At 39.9% G+C, this 13724-nt stretch overlaps 1 protein-coding gene across 2 annotated transcripts in view; it reads left to right on the forward strand.

Annotated features, from left to right (window-relative positions):
* Window positions 1–13724, forward strand: part of LOC150086870 (MAP kinase-activated protein kinase 2-like) — a 197501-nt gene that overhangs the window by 141178 nt on the left and 42599 nt on the right. For both annotated transcript variants that reach the window (XM_090371638.1, XM_090371637.1), the window contains exon 7: window positions 6399–6523. In XM_090371638.1, coding sequence (XP_090227764.1) covers window positions 6399–6523 — 125 coding nt within the window. The remainder of the gene's footprint in view (window positions 1–6398; window positions 6524–13724) is intronic.

Raw genomic sequence — 13724 nt, forward strand, 5'->3', positions numbered from 1 at the left:
ATTGGCCTCGAGTTCATGTTTATGGTTGATAATGCAACACCCCATTGCACTGCAGCTGTTGATATGCTTTTGGAAAGTGAGGACATTGTTCGTATGGATTAGCCTGCCCGATCTAAATCCCATCGAACACATATGGGACGCTGTGGGGAGACACCTAGCGGCACTTCCACACCCACCAGAAAATGTTCACCAGCTGAAGATGGTGCTGACAGAGGAATAGACAATGTTAACACAAGAACTTATCAACACTATTGTTCAAAGTATGGACAGGCAGTGCAAAGCCTGAATCGACATTAGGGGTGGCCATATCTTCTACTGAGGACCACCTCTTCCCTTTGTTCCATCTTGGCGCATTATAGCCTCAGTTGCTGATGCGCCAATAAAACCCAAACCAAACCAAACTTGTTCCATCTTTGGCAGTGATGCATCTGTATCATGGCAGCCAGTGCTATGTTGCCATTTTTGAATAAAGTCCCTCTGTACCATTTTGTTTCCGTTGTTGTGTCGATGTTGTTTCCTTCATCATTTCTGTACCTCACGTGGTTTCTTTGGTATGCTTTTCCCATATCCAGGCCACTCCTATGAGAAGCTACAGGTGAAAACCTGACTGGTCCTTAAATTTTGCACACCAGTGTACTAAATAGTTATAAGATTGGCATCATTATGTATATCTCATATTGTGAATACCTTCACAACGAGTTGCCATGATATTGCACTACCTCGAAAAAGTAACTCTTCACCATAGGAGAAGACTATTGTTACTTATTCTCAGCTGATGCCACTACCCAGATGGTACCGTTTCGGAGCTGATTGGCTCTTCTTCGGTAGGTGGGCAGGCACCCTGGTGCTGAAATGATGGCAAGGCAGGTGCGAAGTATAACTGCACAATATGAGAGATTCCTGTTGGTCTGTAATTTGATGAATTACGTCATATTTTACGCAGCTTCAAGTTGTGTAGTGAGTTAACATGCTTACAAGTTAATGCAAATGCATCAGATCTGCTCGCAGCTAAGTACTATATAGTTATAAGGTTGGAATCATTATGTATGTCTCATATGCCAGTAATAATTATTTAGTAGTTAGCTTCGAGCAGGTCTGATACATTTGCATTAACTTGTAAGCATGTTAACTCACTATGCAACTTGAGGCATTTTGCCCTAAAATGCGGCTTAATTCAAATTTCTACACATCATCAGGCATCTCTCATATTGTGGAGTTATACTTTGCAACTGCCTTGCCGTCATTGCAACACCATTGTGCCTGCCCACCCACCGAAAAACAGCCAATCAGCTCCAAAACGGTGCCGTCTGGGCAGTGGCATCCACTGAGAATAAATAGCAAGTCTTCTCCTATGGTTAAGAGTTACTTATTCGAGGTAGTGCAATATCAAGGCAACTCATTGTGAAGGTATTCACAATATGAGATATACATGATGATGCCAATCTTATAACTATTTTTTTTTTTTTATGAAAACCTCAAACACGAGAGGTATTAGAACCTATAGTACTTAGTACCGTGCTTGCGTTGGAGGTTGAGAGGATAAAAGAAGATATTTGTTGACATTAAACTTAATGTTCTGCAAACTGTAATTTTCAGGAAATACATATGAAGGAAGGCTATTCCAGCAAACGGCAGTTGAATGAATAAACGAGGAAGATGAAAAGTTGGTTCTGTGAGTTTGAAGTTGGGTAGTAAATGGATGTTGGCTGGTGGTGGCCATGTTCGGATTGTTTTGAAAGAGAGAGAGAGAGAGAGAGAGCACGGGAATTATAGAAGTCAATTCAGAACAGTGCCCATGGAAGTATCTGTAGAAAAGGCATGCAGCAGAAACAGTACATCTATGAGACAGCAAGTGGAGAGACTCTGTTAGAGATGAGTCATTAATTAATCTAACTGCCCTCTTCTGAATGGAATCTAGAAACCTGAGAGAGATTTGGGGGGCACCGCCCCAGATGTAGGAACAGTATTCCATGGTAGGGCGGATTTGCGATTTGTACAGAGTGAACAACTGTTTGGAAGGAAAGTAATGCCGAGAGCGAAAGAGAAAACCAAGTTTTTTAGATGCAGAGGAAGAAATGTTTGCAATGTGCTTGTGCCAAGAGAGATTAGAATTCAGGGTAATCCCCAAAAGAGATATATCATTTTGCCTAGAAATCGGAGTGTCACCAAAGATAAGCATAGGAGCAGAAGAATCCTTTTTGCGAGATATAAGACAAGACTTAGTTTTAGAAGGATTGAAATCAACTAGGTTGTCTTTGCCCCACTGGAGAATTACCTGGAGATTGGCATTTAAGGAATTGTTAGCAGATATTCGAGAAGTTGATTGAGCAGGACAAGATTTCTCAAAATGGAAAGTGGAATGCAATGTGCTATCATCGGCAAAGCTATGGATAGGATTTCCAGTCAATGGAAGAAGGTCATTAATATACAAGAGGAAAAGAGTGGGGGAGAGAACTGAACCCCTTGGGGGGACACCGGCATTACTGGAGAAGCTAGAAGACAGAGAGCCATCTACCATCACCCTCAGTGAGCGATCAGAGAGAAAACTGGATAAACAATTGCAGAAAACAGTTGGCAAACCATAAGATGGAAGCTTGTTTAGGAGACCTTTATGCCAAACACGATCGAAAGCCTTTGAGATATCAAGAGCAACTGCTTGTTTTCCCCGAACTTTTCCATTGAATTTGTCCATAAATGGGTAAAATAAGCCAGAATATCGCCAGTGGTTCGACACTGATGGAATCCATACTGGCGATCATTGATCAGACTGAAGGTTTCTAGGTAGTTTAAGAGATGGCAGTTAATTGATTTCTCCATTACTTTAGAAAGAGTAGAAGTAATTGCAATGGGACGATAATTTGATGTTTGGATAATTGGATTTGTCACCCTTTTTTGGGAACTGGCTGGATATGAGCAAATTTCAAAGCAGAAGGAAAAACACCTTTGGAATAAGAAAGTGAAAAAGTCGGCAAAGAACAGGAGTAGGTTCAGGAGCACAGGTTTTGAGAACAAATGGAGAAATACCATCAGGATCTGGAGCTTTCTTAGCATCAAGATTCATCAAAATCCTTCTTACATCCTTTTGAAGGAAGACCAAAGGAGGCATTGAATGGAGCATGTTGGGAATGGTGGTGTGTTTTACCAAGGTCATTAATACATGAGTTGGAAGAAAAATGGGATGCTAGCAGGTCAGTTTTATCCTTGGCTGAAGTGACAACAGAACCATCTGGTTTGGACAGAGGTGGGAGCAGAGATGGGCAAAAGTTGCGGCCAATAGCTTTGGCAAGAGACCAGAATGCTCGGCTATCATTAGGGCAAGAAGCAAGTTTTCTACTCTTAGCCTGTTCAAAATCTACTTTGGACTGATTAATAACTACTTTACAATTGTTGCGAGCTTTGGTGTAGGCAGAAAATGAAACTGAAGAATTAGAAACAAGCCAATTACGATATGCAACATTCTTCTCTTGAACATCCTTAGCACATTTATTGGAAAATCAAGGTAAAGGATGAGATTTTAAAGTGGAATATGGAATAAAGGATTCTATTCCTACAAGAATAATTTCACTGACACGATCTGAGCAAACGTTATCAGAAGTTTTGAAACAGTAATTCGACCAAGGAAAGGAAGAAAAGAAATCTCGCAGGTCATACCATTCTGCATTCTTGTAATGCCAAACCATACGAGGTTGGGAATAGCCATGAGATAAAGGCTCCATTGGAGAAGAGACAATCACCAAGTTGTGATCTGAGGTGCCTAAAGAACCACTCACTTCGACCGTGTACTTAGAAGGGTTGTTTGTGAGAAAAAGATTAAGCGTGTTGTCTGCATGGTTAGGATTGTCCAGTATTCTTGTAGGTAAATGAACAATCTGTGCAAGGTCATTAGTAATCCTCAGCATCTCGACCAGCTGGGTCGGTGTGACTAGAAAACGGAAGCCAGCTGGAGTTGTGAACATTTAAAGTCACCAAGGAAAATTACCTCACTGTTAGGAAAGTTGGACTGAAGAAAGTCAAGTTGCAAAGAGAGGAAGTCAAAGAGCTCCAAGTAATTAGTGGAGTTGGGAGAAGGGTTGAGACACCACATGAATTTGACACAATGAGGTAGAGAGATTTTAAGCCAGAGAAGATCGAAACGAGGAGATTCCAAATTACCAAGTCTCTGACAGTGAATATCGGAATGCACATATGCACAAGGTACCACCTTTGAGTCAAAAGGAATCATACAGCGAATAATTTGGGCAACTGAGATGAGTAGTGTTCGAATCAACCGATAACTGAGATTCTATCAGAAAAGGTACATGAGGTTTGGCAGATTGCAAGTGAAATGGACATCGCTGAGATTAGAATTGAAACCATGTACATTTGTGAAATAAACTAGGAAGTGTTTGGGAGGTTGAGATCTTTTCGCAGATAAGTAAAAAAAGTGGGGGGGGGACATGCTGTATGAAGTAATGAAATTTTTGGATATGGTGTACACTTGGTAAGAATATACCCAGATCCGTGACATAATGTGGCCTTGACAATGCTCCCCGCATACACACTACTCGGACTCCCTCCAGTCACTATCTGGCAGAGTAGAGGTAGCAAGATTATACACTAGCTGATACAGAAGCCTCCTAAAGAGTTACCAATAGGTTCGGTCTGGTGTACTAACTTGCAGCAGGACTGCGAACACCGTTTTAGAGCTGTACCTTCGAAATGTAAGGAAGATTGAATCTCTCCATGATGTTCATCATAACATGATGGAAGAGATGGGGAATTGTTAACTGGAACTTAGCTCTGGAGACTAAATATGGGTTCAACCACTTCAAGCCTCCAATAAGCAAAGTGGTGGAATTGTACCGGTTGATGAGAGTCATCTACCACCTAGTATTCTCTGGTAACACAGAGGGGCAGCATTCCTCCATGTGGTGTGGGTGCCACACCTCGACCCCTGCTTACATTGGTTCACACCTGGGTGGTCACCCACCGTGTGCTTGTGCATGGAAATTATACCCGGGATTATTAACAGTCCCACAATCGTGAAAGTGTAAGCAGAGGATTTGGCTGTCACGGACTGTCCTGACTTTGCCAAAATGGGGTCCACTTGACTTGATGTCACCCTAATATCAGTTTTATCGGCGTTTTAGACTCCCAGGTAGCAAGTACAGCTTGTCTGGTAAATCTGAGAGAATATCTGTGACAATCTCAAGGACCGTTTAGTAGTTGGCTGCGAGCAGATCTGATGCATTTGCACTAACTTGTAAGCATGTTACCTCACTACGCAACTTGATGCTTTTGCCCTAAAATGCGACATAATATCTTTCATATGTAATGTGAAACTTCATGAATTAAAAGAATTTTGATTATCAAGTGTGATATTTGTGTTTTTTTTTTTTTTTGTTGTAATGCAGACTCAAATAAATATTGATCTAAATGAAGGAATGCTAAATTACTTTTGTTAAAGAAAATAACTAACTCAGCAATAAAGCAGTTAAAATTTAGTCACAGAGAATTGTCTTCCAAATTTTTCGTTGATTCCAGATGCTTTGTATTTTTGTTCAGTATTACAAAAAAAAAAAAAAAATTATTAGTGGCTCTGGTTAGCAGTTAAATGATGCAGTGTTCGCTTAATAGAATGCCAGGCTTAAAATAATAAATAAATGAAGGAAAAGAATTAAATAAAAATTAAAACTGAAGTCAAAGGGAGTTCAGTTATTACATCGAAACCTTAAACAAGAGTTGAGATTAGTCAAAGTGACCACATGTAGATTTATGAAGTCAAGGTCAAATAAGTAATATTTTAAAATATTACTTATTTAACCCTTATCAAGAATTTTATATACACACTACTGGGTTCGTGTAGGTAATTATAGCAGGTGCACGTCTCACTGTACTGAAACCTTTTATTACTACATGGCTAATATAGCCATTATTATATTCTTCTCGAAATCTTTACTTATGTTTATATTTCGCTATTCTTCCATCTTTCATAGTATTTTTTTTTTTTTTTTTTTTTTTTTTACCATATTGGAATAATAATTAATTGTGAATTGACATATTGTCCATCGCAATTACAAAACTGTAAAAAATTCTCCAGGAACTCTGCAGTGTTCTGGCCTGTTTCTATGTTCATACAATGGTGGTTCCACTTTCTATGCATTTTAACATGTAAAAGGAATTAACATTATTGCCTATGAGAGTGTCCACACTATCTTACTACTCTGTGTGTTGAGGCAGCCTCCATCCTGCAGTGCATTGATAGTGACCGAAAATTTATTTATATATGTGTGTATTTATATTTGCTTCTTTTCAGAATACTAAAAAAATCTGTATATGAATATGTTCTTATTCATTTACATGTTTCACAACCTTCCTATTGTCAGTCTTTTAATTTTAATCTTATTTTCTATATTTAGGTTATGTGGATTTCCACCATTCTATAGTCATCATGGTCTAGCAATCTCTCCCGGTATGAAAAAAAGGATCAGAGCAGGACAGTATGATTTTCCAAATCCAGAGTGGGAAAATGTATCTTCAGATGGTAAAGCAATTAAAATTAGCATTGATATTATTTAGATAGAGTACTTTATTTTAATCAAACCATCCGTGTGCTGTTATATTTGTATTAAAGTGGGGGTTTTTTGTTTGTTTTTTTTTTTTTTTCAAAATTTGTAATTGTTTAAATTTATGATACATCTTGCACAGTATAAAATGGGGTAGAATAACTTTTTTTTTTTTTTTTTTTGTCAATTCTTGCTCCTATACATTTTAGCCGAACAAGTTAGTCATATATTTTTAATGCCATTAATTTGCATCAAAAAATAGTAGCGGTATTTGCCAAGGCTAGCACCATCATGGTTAGCACCCTAAATTTAAAACTGCTTTTTTGTTCTATTTGTTATTTGCAGTAGAGGCTGCCAAATATATCTTGTATTACAACAAGTTTCAAATTAATCCCAGTTGAAAGCTAAAGGAATTTTAATTAACTACAAAAAAAAAAAAAAAAAAACAATAACGCAGAGAGAATATTGTATAAAAATAATCGTATTTACACTTATGATCAGAAAATATATTAAATCCTGATCTAGAATTGAGTTATTTTTAAACTCTTGGTTTTGATGACCATCTGTTAAGTTGCCATATGACAGATACATTATTGACACATCATACTACAGATAGAATAGGCTCAACTTTTGCTTTTCTTATCCAATTTGTAGTGCTGTTCCATATCTCATTATGTTCTCATATGTGATCACTTAATAATTTGTAACTTTCTCATGCTTCCTTATTTAGCTCTGTAAGGTCTGTTGCCCTCTGTAAATGTCACTGGTTTGGAGAGGTCCAAGTTCAAATCCTGTTGACGAATAGAAAAATTTCAAAAGACATCTCTGACAGGCAGTAGTCTAAGGTGGAGGGAGTAAAGTATATCATTTAATTTTACAAATTGTATAATGAAGGAAATAGGGTCAGCCTGGACAGTGAGATTATTATTATTATTATTGCTCTTATATTATTTCTCCCTGATTGGGGGTTCCACCTCGTGACGGGTATTGCTACCAAATACACAGGGTAGTTGTTGTTATGTCTGGTGTTACTGTTGGTCGAGGAACTCTCTGACTATCCTACAGGTGTTCAGGATTGCGACTTTCTGAAGTTCCTTGTAGGTATTGGCTGGCTATTGTTGCTAGGCTGTTATGTAGGATCTTTGGCACTATACCTGTGGTTGACAAGATGATTGGGATGGTCGTTACTTGTTGCATATGCCACATCTCTTAGATCTCCTATCTTAGGTTCGTGTACTTCCTGAATTTTTCCCCGTAGGTTTTCTGCAGGTTGCCAGTGTTGAGTACCGCTATGTCAATCAGATAGATAGCCTTTTCCTTCTTGTCCACAAGGGTTATGTCCGGTCTGTTGTGCGGGATTGTCCTATCTGTTATTATGTCATGGTCCCAGTACAGCTTGTAGTTTGGGGTCTCTAGTACTGCCTGGGATTCGTACATGTAATACGGTACACTTTATTCGATCAACTGGTATTCCCTTGCTAGCTTCTGATGTATTATCCTGGCTACCTGGTCGTGTCTATGAGTATATACTCAGTCTGGGTGATCACCTTGCATCCCACGGTGATGTGTCGGATCGTTTCTGAGGCCAAGTGGCATCGTCAACACGTGTCATTGTCAAGGAGCCCGGAGTGTCATGGGACACTCCGGGCTCCTTGACGATGTATTTTCTATAGTTCCTGTTGTTGATTACCTGGTCTTGGATGGCGAGCATGAATCCTTCAGTCTCGCGGAAGAGCGTCCCGCTCGTGAGCCATGCTTGGGAAGCAGTTTTATCTTTGTGATCTTGATGGAGATCATTGTAATGTCTGCCATGGAGTGTCTTCTCTGCCCATCTTTCTATCTTCGTTTGTACCTCCTGGTTGGGGGCTCCTCACTTAGGTTGAGTGGAGTATACCACTTGTCTGTCTTCCTTATGGCCTGGTGGAGTGCTACTGTGTGTTTCTGGAAGTAATCCTTCAGGTTAACTATCGCTGTCTTTTGTTGCTCAATGAGGTCTATCAGGCCCCTTCCTCCTTCTTCCCGGGCAGTTGTCAGTTTGTCCACGGCAGATTTCTGGTGGTGTTGGCGGCTCTTGGTCATCATTGTCTTTCTCGTGATATCCTCCAGCTCAGTGTTAGTCCAATTTATGACACCGAAGGAGTATGTTAGCACTGGGACTGCATAGGTGTTTATGGCTTTAACTGTGCTCCCTCCGTTCAGCTTTGCTTTCAGCAGGCCTCTGGGTCTCTGATGGTATTTTTTGGTCAGGAAGGCCTTAATTCCTTTGTGCTGTAACTGCTGAGCCTGCATCATCCCCAAGTATTTTGTATGCCTCTCCCGTTGCCATGGCTTCGATCTCTTTACCAGTCTGCAGCTGGTTATTTCGATTGACTAATTTTCCCTGGTGCAATCCGTGGGTCTTGCATTTGTCTAGACCAAATTCCATCCTAATATCATTGCTAAATTCTGTGATCTGGAGGTGCTTCTCGGTTCCCTCGTAGAGCTTGATGTCATCCATGTACATCAGGTGGGTGAGGGTGTACAGGTTCTTTCTTCCTTCTTTAAAAGTATATCCGTACTTGCTAAAATCCAGACAGAACCACAAAGGGCTCAGGGCATCTCCCTGAAAGATTCCTCTCCTGATGGGAACTGGCCTGGTTGTGATGTTTTCGACCTTAATGGTTGTACAACATTTCGCCATCGTTTCTCCTAAGAAGTTTGTCACTATCAGATTGACCTTGTAGATCTTCAGGGTCTCTATTAACCAGCTATGAGGCACTGAGTCGAAGGCCTTGCGGTAATCGATGTAAGCTGTGTACATGTTGCGCCGCTTCTTGTAAGCTTTTTCCATAACCACGGCATCTATGGTTAATTTCTCCTTGCATCCTTTCTGCTGTTCGGCCGTTATGTTCTGGCTGTCCAAGTGGTCTGATATCGTCCTGGTTGTGCAGCTGGTCAGGATCTTGTACATTGTTCGGAGGCAGATGATTGGCCTATATTTCGCCGGGTTTCATGTATCTTCGTCTTTAGGCTTCAGATGTGATTCCTTGAGTGAGAAACCTCAGGATTGTCTCTGGGTGCCTTATCATTCAGGTGAACTGCTCTGCCAGGTGTTTGTGTGTGCAAGTGAGCTTCTTGTATCAGTAGTTGTGGACGTTATCTATTCCTGGAGTTCACCAGTTGTGAGAGTTCTTGATCATCTATTTTACTTCTTCCCGAATCTCCCACCCTCTCATTTCTTGTACATCCTAGGTTTTCTTGCGTTCTAGTTCTATCCAGGTGGCTCGGCTGTTATGCCTTACTTCCCTGCTCCATGTTTCCCCAGAACTCCTCAATCATCATATTCTTCTTCTTGGGTGGTCCCCTTTTTTCCCGTCTTCTCTGAGATTCCTGTAAAAGCCTCATCAAAGATTCGGTTGTTTATTTTCCTCTGGGAGCCCTCTTTCAGCGTAGTCTTTTGCTGAGTGCAAGGAGGTTCTTCCTCAATGTGTCCAAGTACTCTCCTATTCTCTGATTTTTTTTTTGTCTCATGTTTGCTGTTGACGCTGTCTCTCTTTAGGATGCTCTTCACATTTCCAGTTAATTTCTTACTCCTATTGTCCCGTTGGTACTGAGTCAATTGGCCTATCTTGACTCTTAATCCTTCTATCTACTGCTGAAGTCTTCTTTTCCAAGCTGGTGGTTCCTTCTGTTTTCGGTTCTTCTGCTCCTGGTTTCTCACTTTTCTTCCATTAATCCTCGTGGCTGCTGCTGCAGCACAATACATGGCTGTGTGGATGGCCTCCAGTGTTGCACCATTGTTGTCAAGGTAATGCGGTATTATGTACCGATTCAGGTGGTCTGTGACTCTCCACAAGGTTCTATTCGGTATCATGTGAGTCTTTGTGGGATCCATTCCTTCGAATTCTGTTAGGGCCTTCTTCCACTCATTGTTTCTGCTAAGACGTTTGTCACTATCAGATTGACCTTGTAGATCTTCAGGGTCTCTATTAACCATCCTCTATTCTGGATATCATGACCTCTCCTCTTTCCACTTTAGCTGCTGTGGGTCATATTTCTTCTTGCTCTTCCTCCTCTGGTTCAGTGGCGGTATGTTCTTCCTCTTCTGGTTCCGTATTCTGTATCCTTTATAGTTGATCGCTCATGTCCTGCTTGATTTTTTGAAGATTGCAGGAGCTATCTGGTTCGCTATTCTCTGACCTGAATATCCGGGAATCATTCCAGCCACTTGGTATGTAGTCTTGCCTTGTAAGTTATGTCGGTTTCCAGCTTCATTATTTCGTAGTATGCTTGCATGATGTTCATATTCATTTCGATGCTCCACTTCATGCATTGGCATTTTCTCCCTTCCTGGGGAACAGCACAGGAAGCACTTCCAGTTGGTGGGGCTGGATGGTCTTGCCCTTCCCTTGTGGTAGCCATATGGAGGACAGTGCCACTCACTCCACTGTCTTCCTCAGCAGACCATCTCTGATTTTTCGAACCGACCCCTCTGCCTAAGACCTGAATGCAAGTGACTTTATCCTGTGCCACACTCGATGCGGTATGATTAATATTTCTCTGCGACATCATCCATCTATGGAGGTGGACTGTTTAGCTTCGGCTTATGTCCAGTGGTAGTTCTCGTGAGTGATGCCAGCTGGCACCACAGTCTGCCTTAGCCGCACTCTGACCTTGGGGTAGGTAGGTCCCTTGGAGCAACTTTCATGATGTTTATTTATTAGTTTTTATTACTATTAATTTATTTATTATTATTATTCTAATTTATTACTATTATTATACCGCCTCCCGGCGTGATGGATCCGCATTCGCTTCCGCCAAGGCAGTACTTGAACCCGGGTCCATTAGGCTGGTAGTCCAGTGTCGCAACCACTGGGCCATCGCACCCCTTTATTATTATTATTATTGTGCAGGGAAGCCTGAGGCTTATGCTGCAGCAGGCAAAAAAAAAATAAAAAATTCTGACTTAACCTGAGAGAGAGAGAGAAGTAGAAGGGAATCACCAAGAAAGAGAAGGATGATGATATCCAGCTCAGGACCCTGGGTGTGCAAGCCCATACTCACCAGATGTGAGGCCCTGATGTCGAGAAAGGTCTCATCTTTAGATGCCATTCCTATTTCCTGCTATTCAAATTCTTCTAATTCTTCTTGAATTGCTTCTTTCTCATTTATTATTACTGAATCAGCAGGTGCATGCACAACAAGACACTTCATACCAAAAACACTCCCATTCAAAAAACAAAAATGAAATGATGAGCCAGCAGCATTTACACATTAGAAGTTTTCATTTAATGCAGAAACTATAAATCTAGTGTCAGCATTGTATAGTAAAGCAAAAGAGGTAATTTTCTCGTACAGAAATAAACCTATTACTAACAGGTGACTGTGACAATAGAGAATGTTTTCCACTTATATAGATGGTAGTTATTTAACAATTGATGGTATATGTAACTAAGAGCTGTAGGGGGGGGTTCATCTAAGAGCTAATGTGCAGTATGCATGGACCAGCCCTTTTCCACACTATAGTTGTCAGTAAAAAAAATTCTATTTTCTGCAGCTCAAAACAAAATGCATCCATCTGAATTATATTATTGGTTATATTTATAAATATTTAATACTTGTTCTTGCATTTTTTACTTGTTTGCATGATAACTAATGGAGATTTCTGTAATTTTCATTAGAGTAATCAAAGAAAACTTTTTTTTTAAGTATTGGGAGTTCAGCTGTGTGGACAGAGTTGAAGAACACAAAATCTACTAAAATTCAACTTTGTAATAATTGCATAGTAACATTTGAATCTGGGATTTTTCTTGTTTGCATGATAACTAATAGAGATTTTTTCCTTTAAGTTAGTATTAGTGGCAAATGATGCAAGGAAGCAAGCTTATACAGCATCAGCATGGGGAGAGAGAAAGGGGAAAACTCATCTGTACATTTTTTCTAACAATTTGTCTAATTTTTTCTTAAATTTATTCAAACTACCCACTTTCTGGCCAAAAGAAAATATTCACACATCTGTGCTTCAACTATCCTTTTTCAATTTAAATTTATATCCCTGTGTGTGTGTGTGTGTGTTATTATTATTATTAGCCATATGGTACAAGGAAGCCTGAGGCTTATGCTGCACCAGCCAAAACAAAATTTCCAAGTTACCCTGAGAGAGAGAGAGAGAGAGAGAGAGAGAGAGAGAGAGCAAAAAAAGAGTCAGAAGTAGAAAGGAATCACCAAGAAAGAGAAGAATGATGATATCCAGCTGAGGACCCTGGGTGTGCCAAGCCCATACTCACCAGATGTGAGTCCCTGGGGTATGTGTGTGTGTTTTCTGAGAAAGAGTAAAGATGCCTTTAGTTCACTTAACTTTTTTAAATTCTTATGCACTTCAATTATGTCATATACAGATGACTAGTTTACAGAGATTGCAAGTTAAGAAATTCTTTGTAAAAGCATTCTTTTGTGTCCCCCATCTAATTTTGTTGCCCTTCTCTGCACCCTTTGCTAACAGATCTATATCCATGGCCGTCAACTTGCCAGATTTATGACAGAGAATCTCTTTTTTACTCTTTACCCCACCTCCTTCATATCACCTTCATAATATATTTGGTTGTAAAGAGTTTCTCCATCATTTTGAAAAACATTTAAAAGGTAAAATGTTTTAAAATTGGAATTTTTGCTTATTTTCGTTTTACACAATATATTTTCCATTTTACTCATGTGGATGACAAAAACATCCACATTGGCTTTTTTGCCAATGTGGATGTTTTAGTGTTCGATACTTTTTGTGAAGACATTCATCATTCTGATGGGCCTATATGAGAACCTGAAGAACAGCATTGATGCCCTCCAAGAAATAAAAACAAGCAGATCCCCAGCTCAGTGCTGGAATCTATACTTGTGCATTAGACAGCACAAGGGCACTCAATGGAAGAGTGTACTGGTCCCACAGGAAGTGGTTATTGTCAGTGAATGTTATCAGGGAAATGGAAAATACATTGTGTAAAATGAAAATAGGTAAAAATTCCAATTTTAAAATAGTTTTACCTTTTAAATGTTTTTCAAAATGATGGAGAAACACTTTATAACCAAATATATTATGAAGGTGATATGAAAGTGGGGTGAGGGGGGGGGGGGGCAAATAGAGTAAAAAAGACAGGGCACAAAAGGTGATATAGTTGTACACGTTGAGGCTAATGATATCAAGAG

The sequence above is a fragment of the Mastigoproctus giganteus genome, chromosome 4 (genome assembly GCF_048544385.1).
Source record: "Mastigoproctus giganteus isolate SK-2022 chromosome 4, ASM4854438v1, whole genome shotgun sequence".
Taxonomy (NCBI): domain Eukaryota; kingdom Metazoa; phylum Arthropoda; class Arachnida; order Uropygi; family Thelyphonidae; genus Mastigoproctus; species Mastigoproctus giganteus.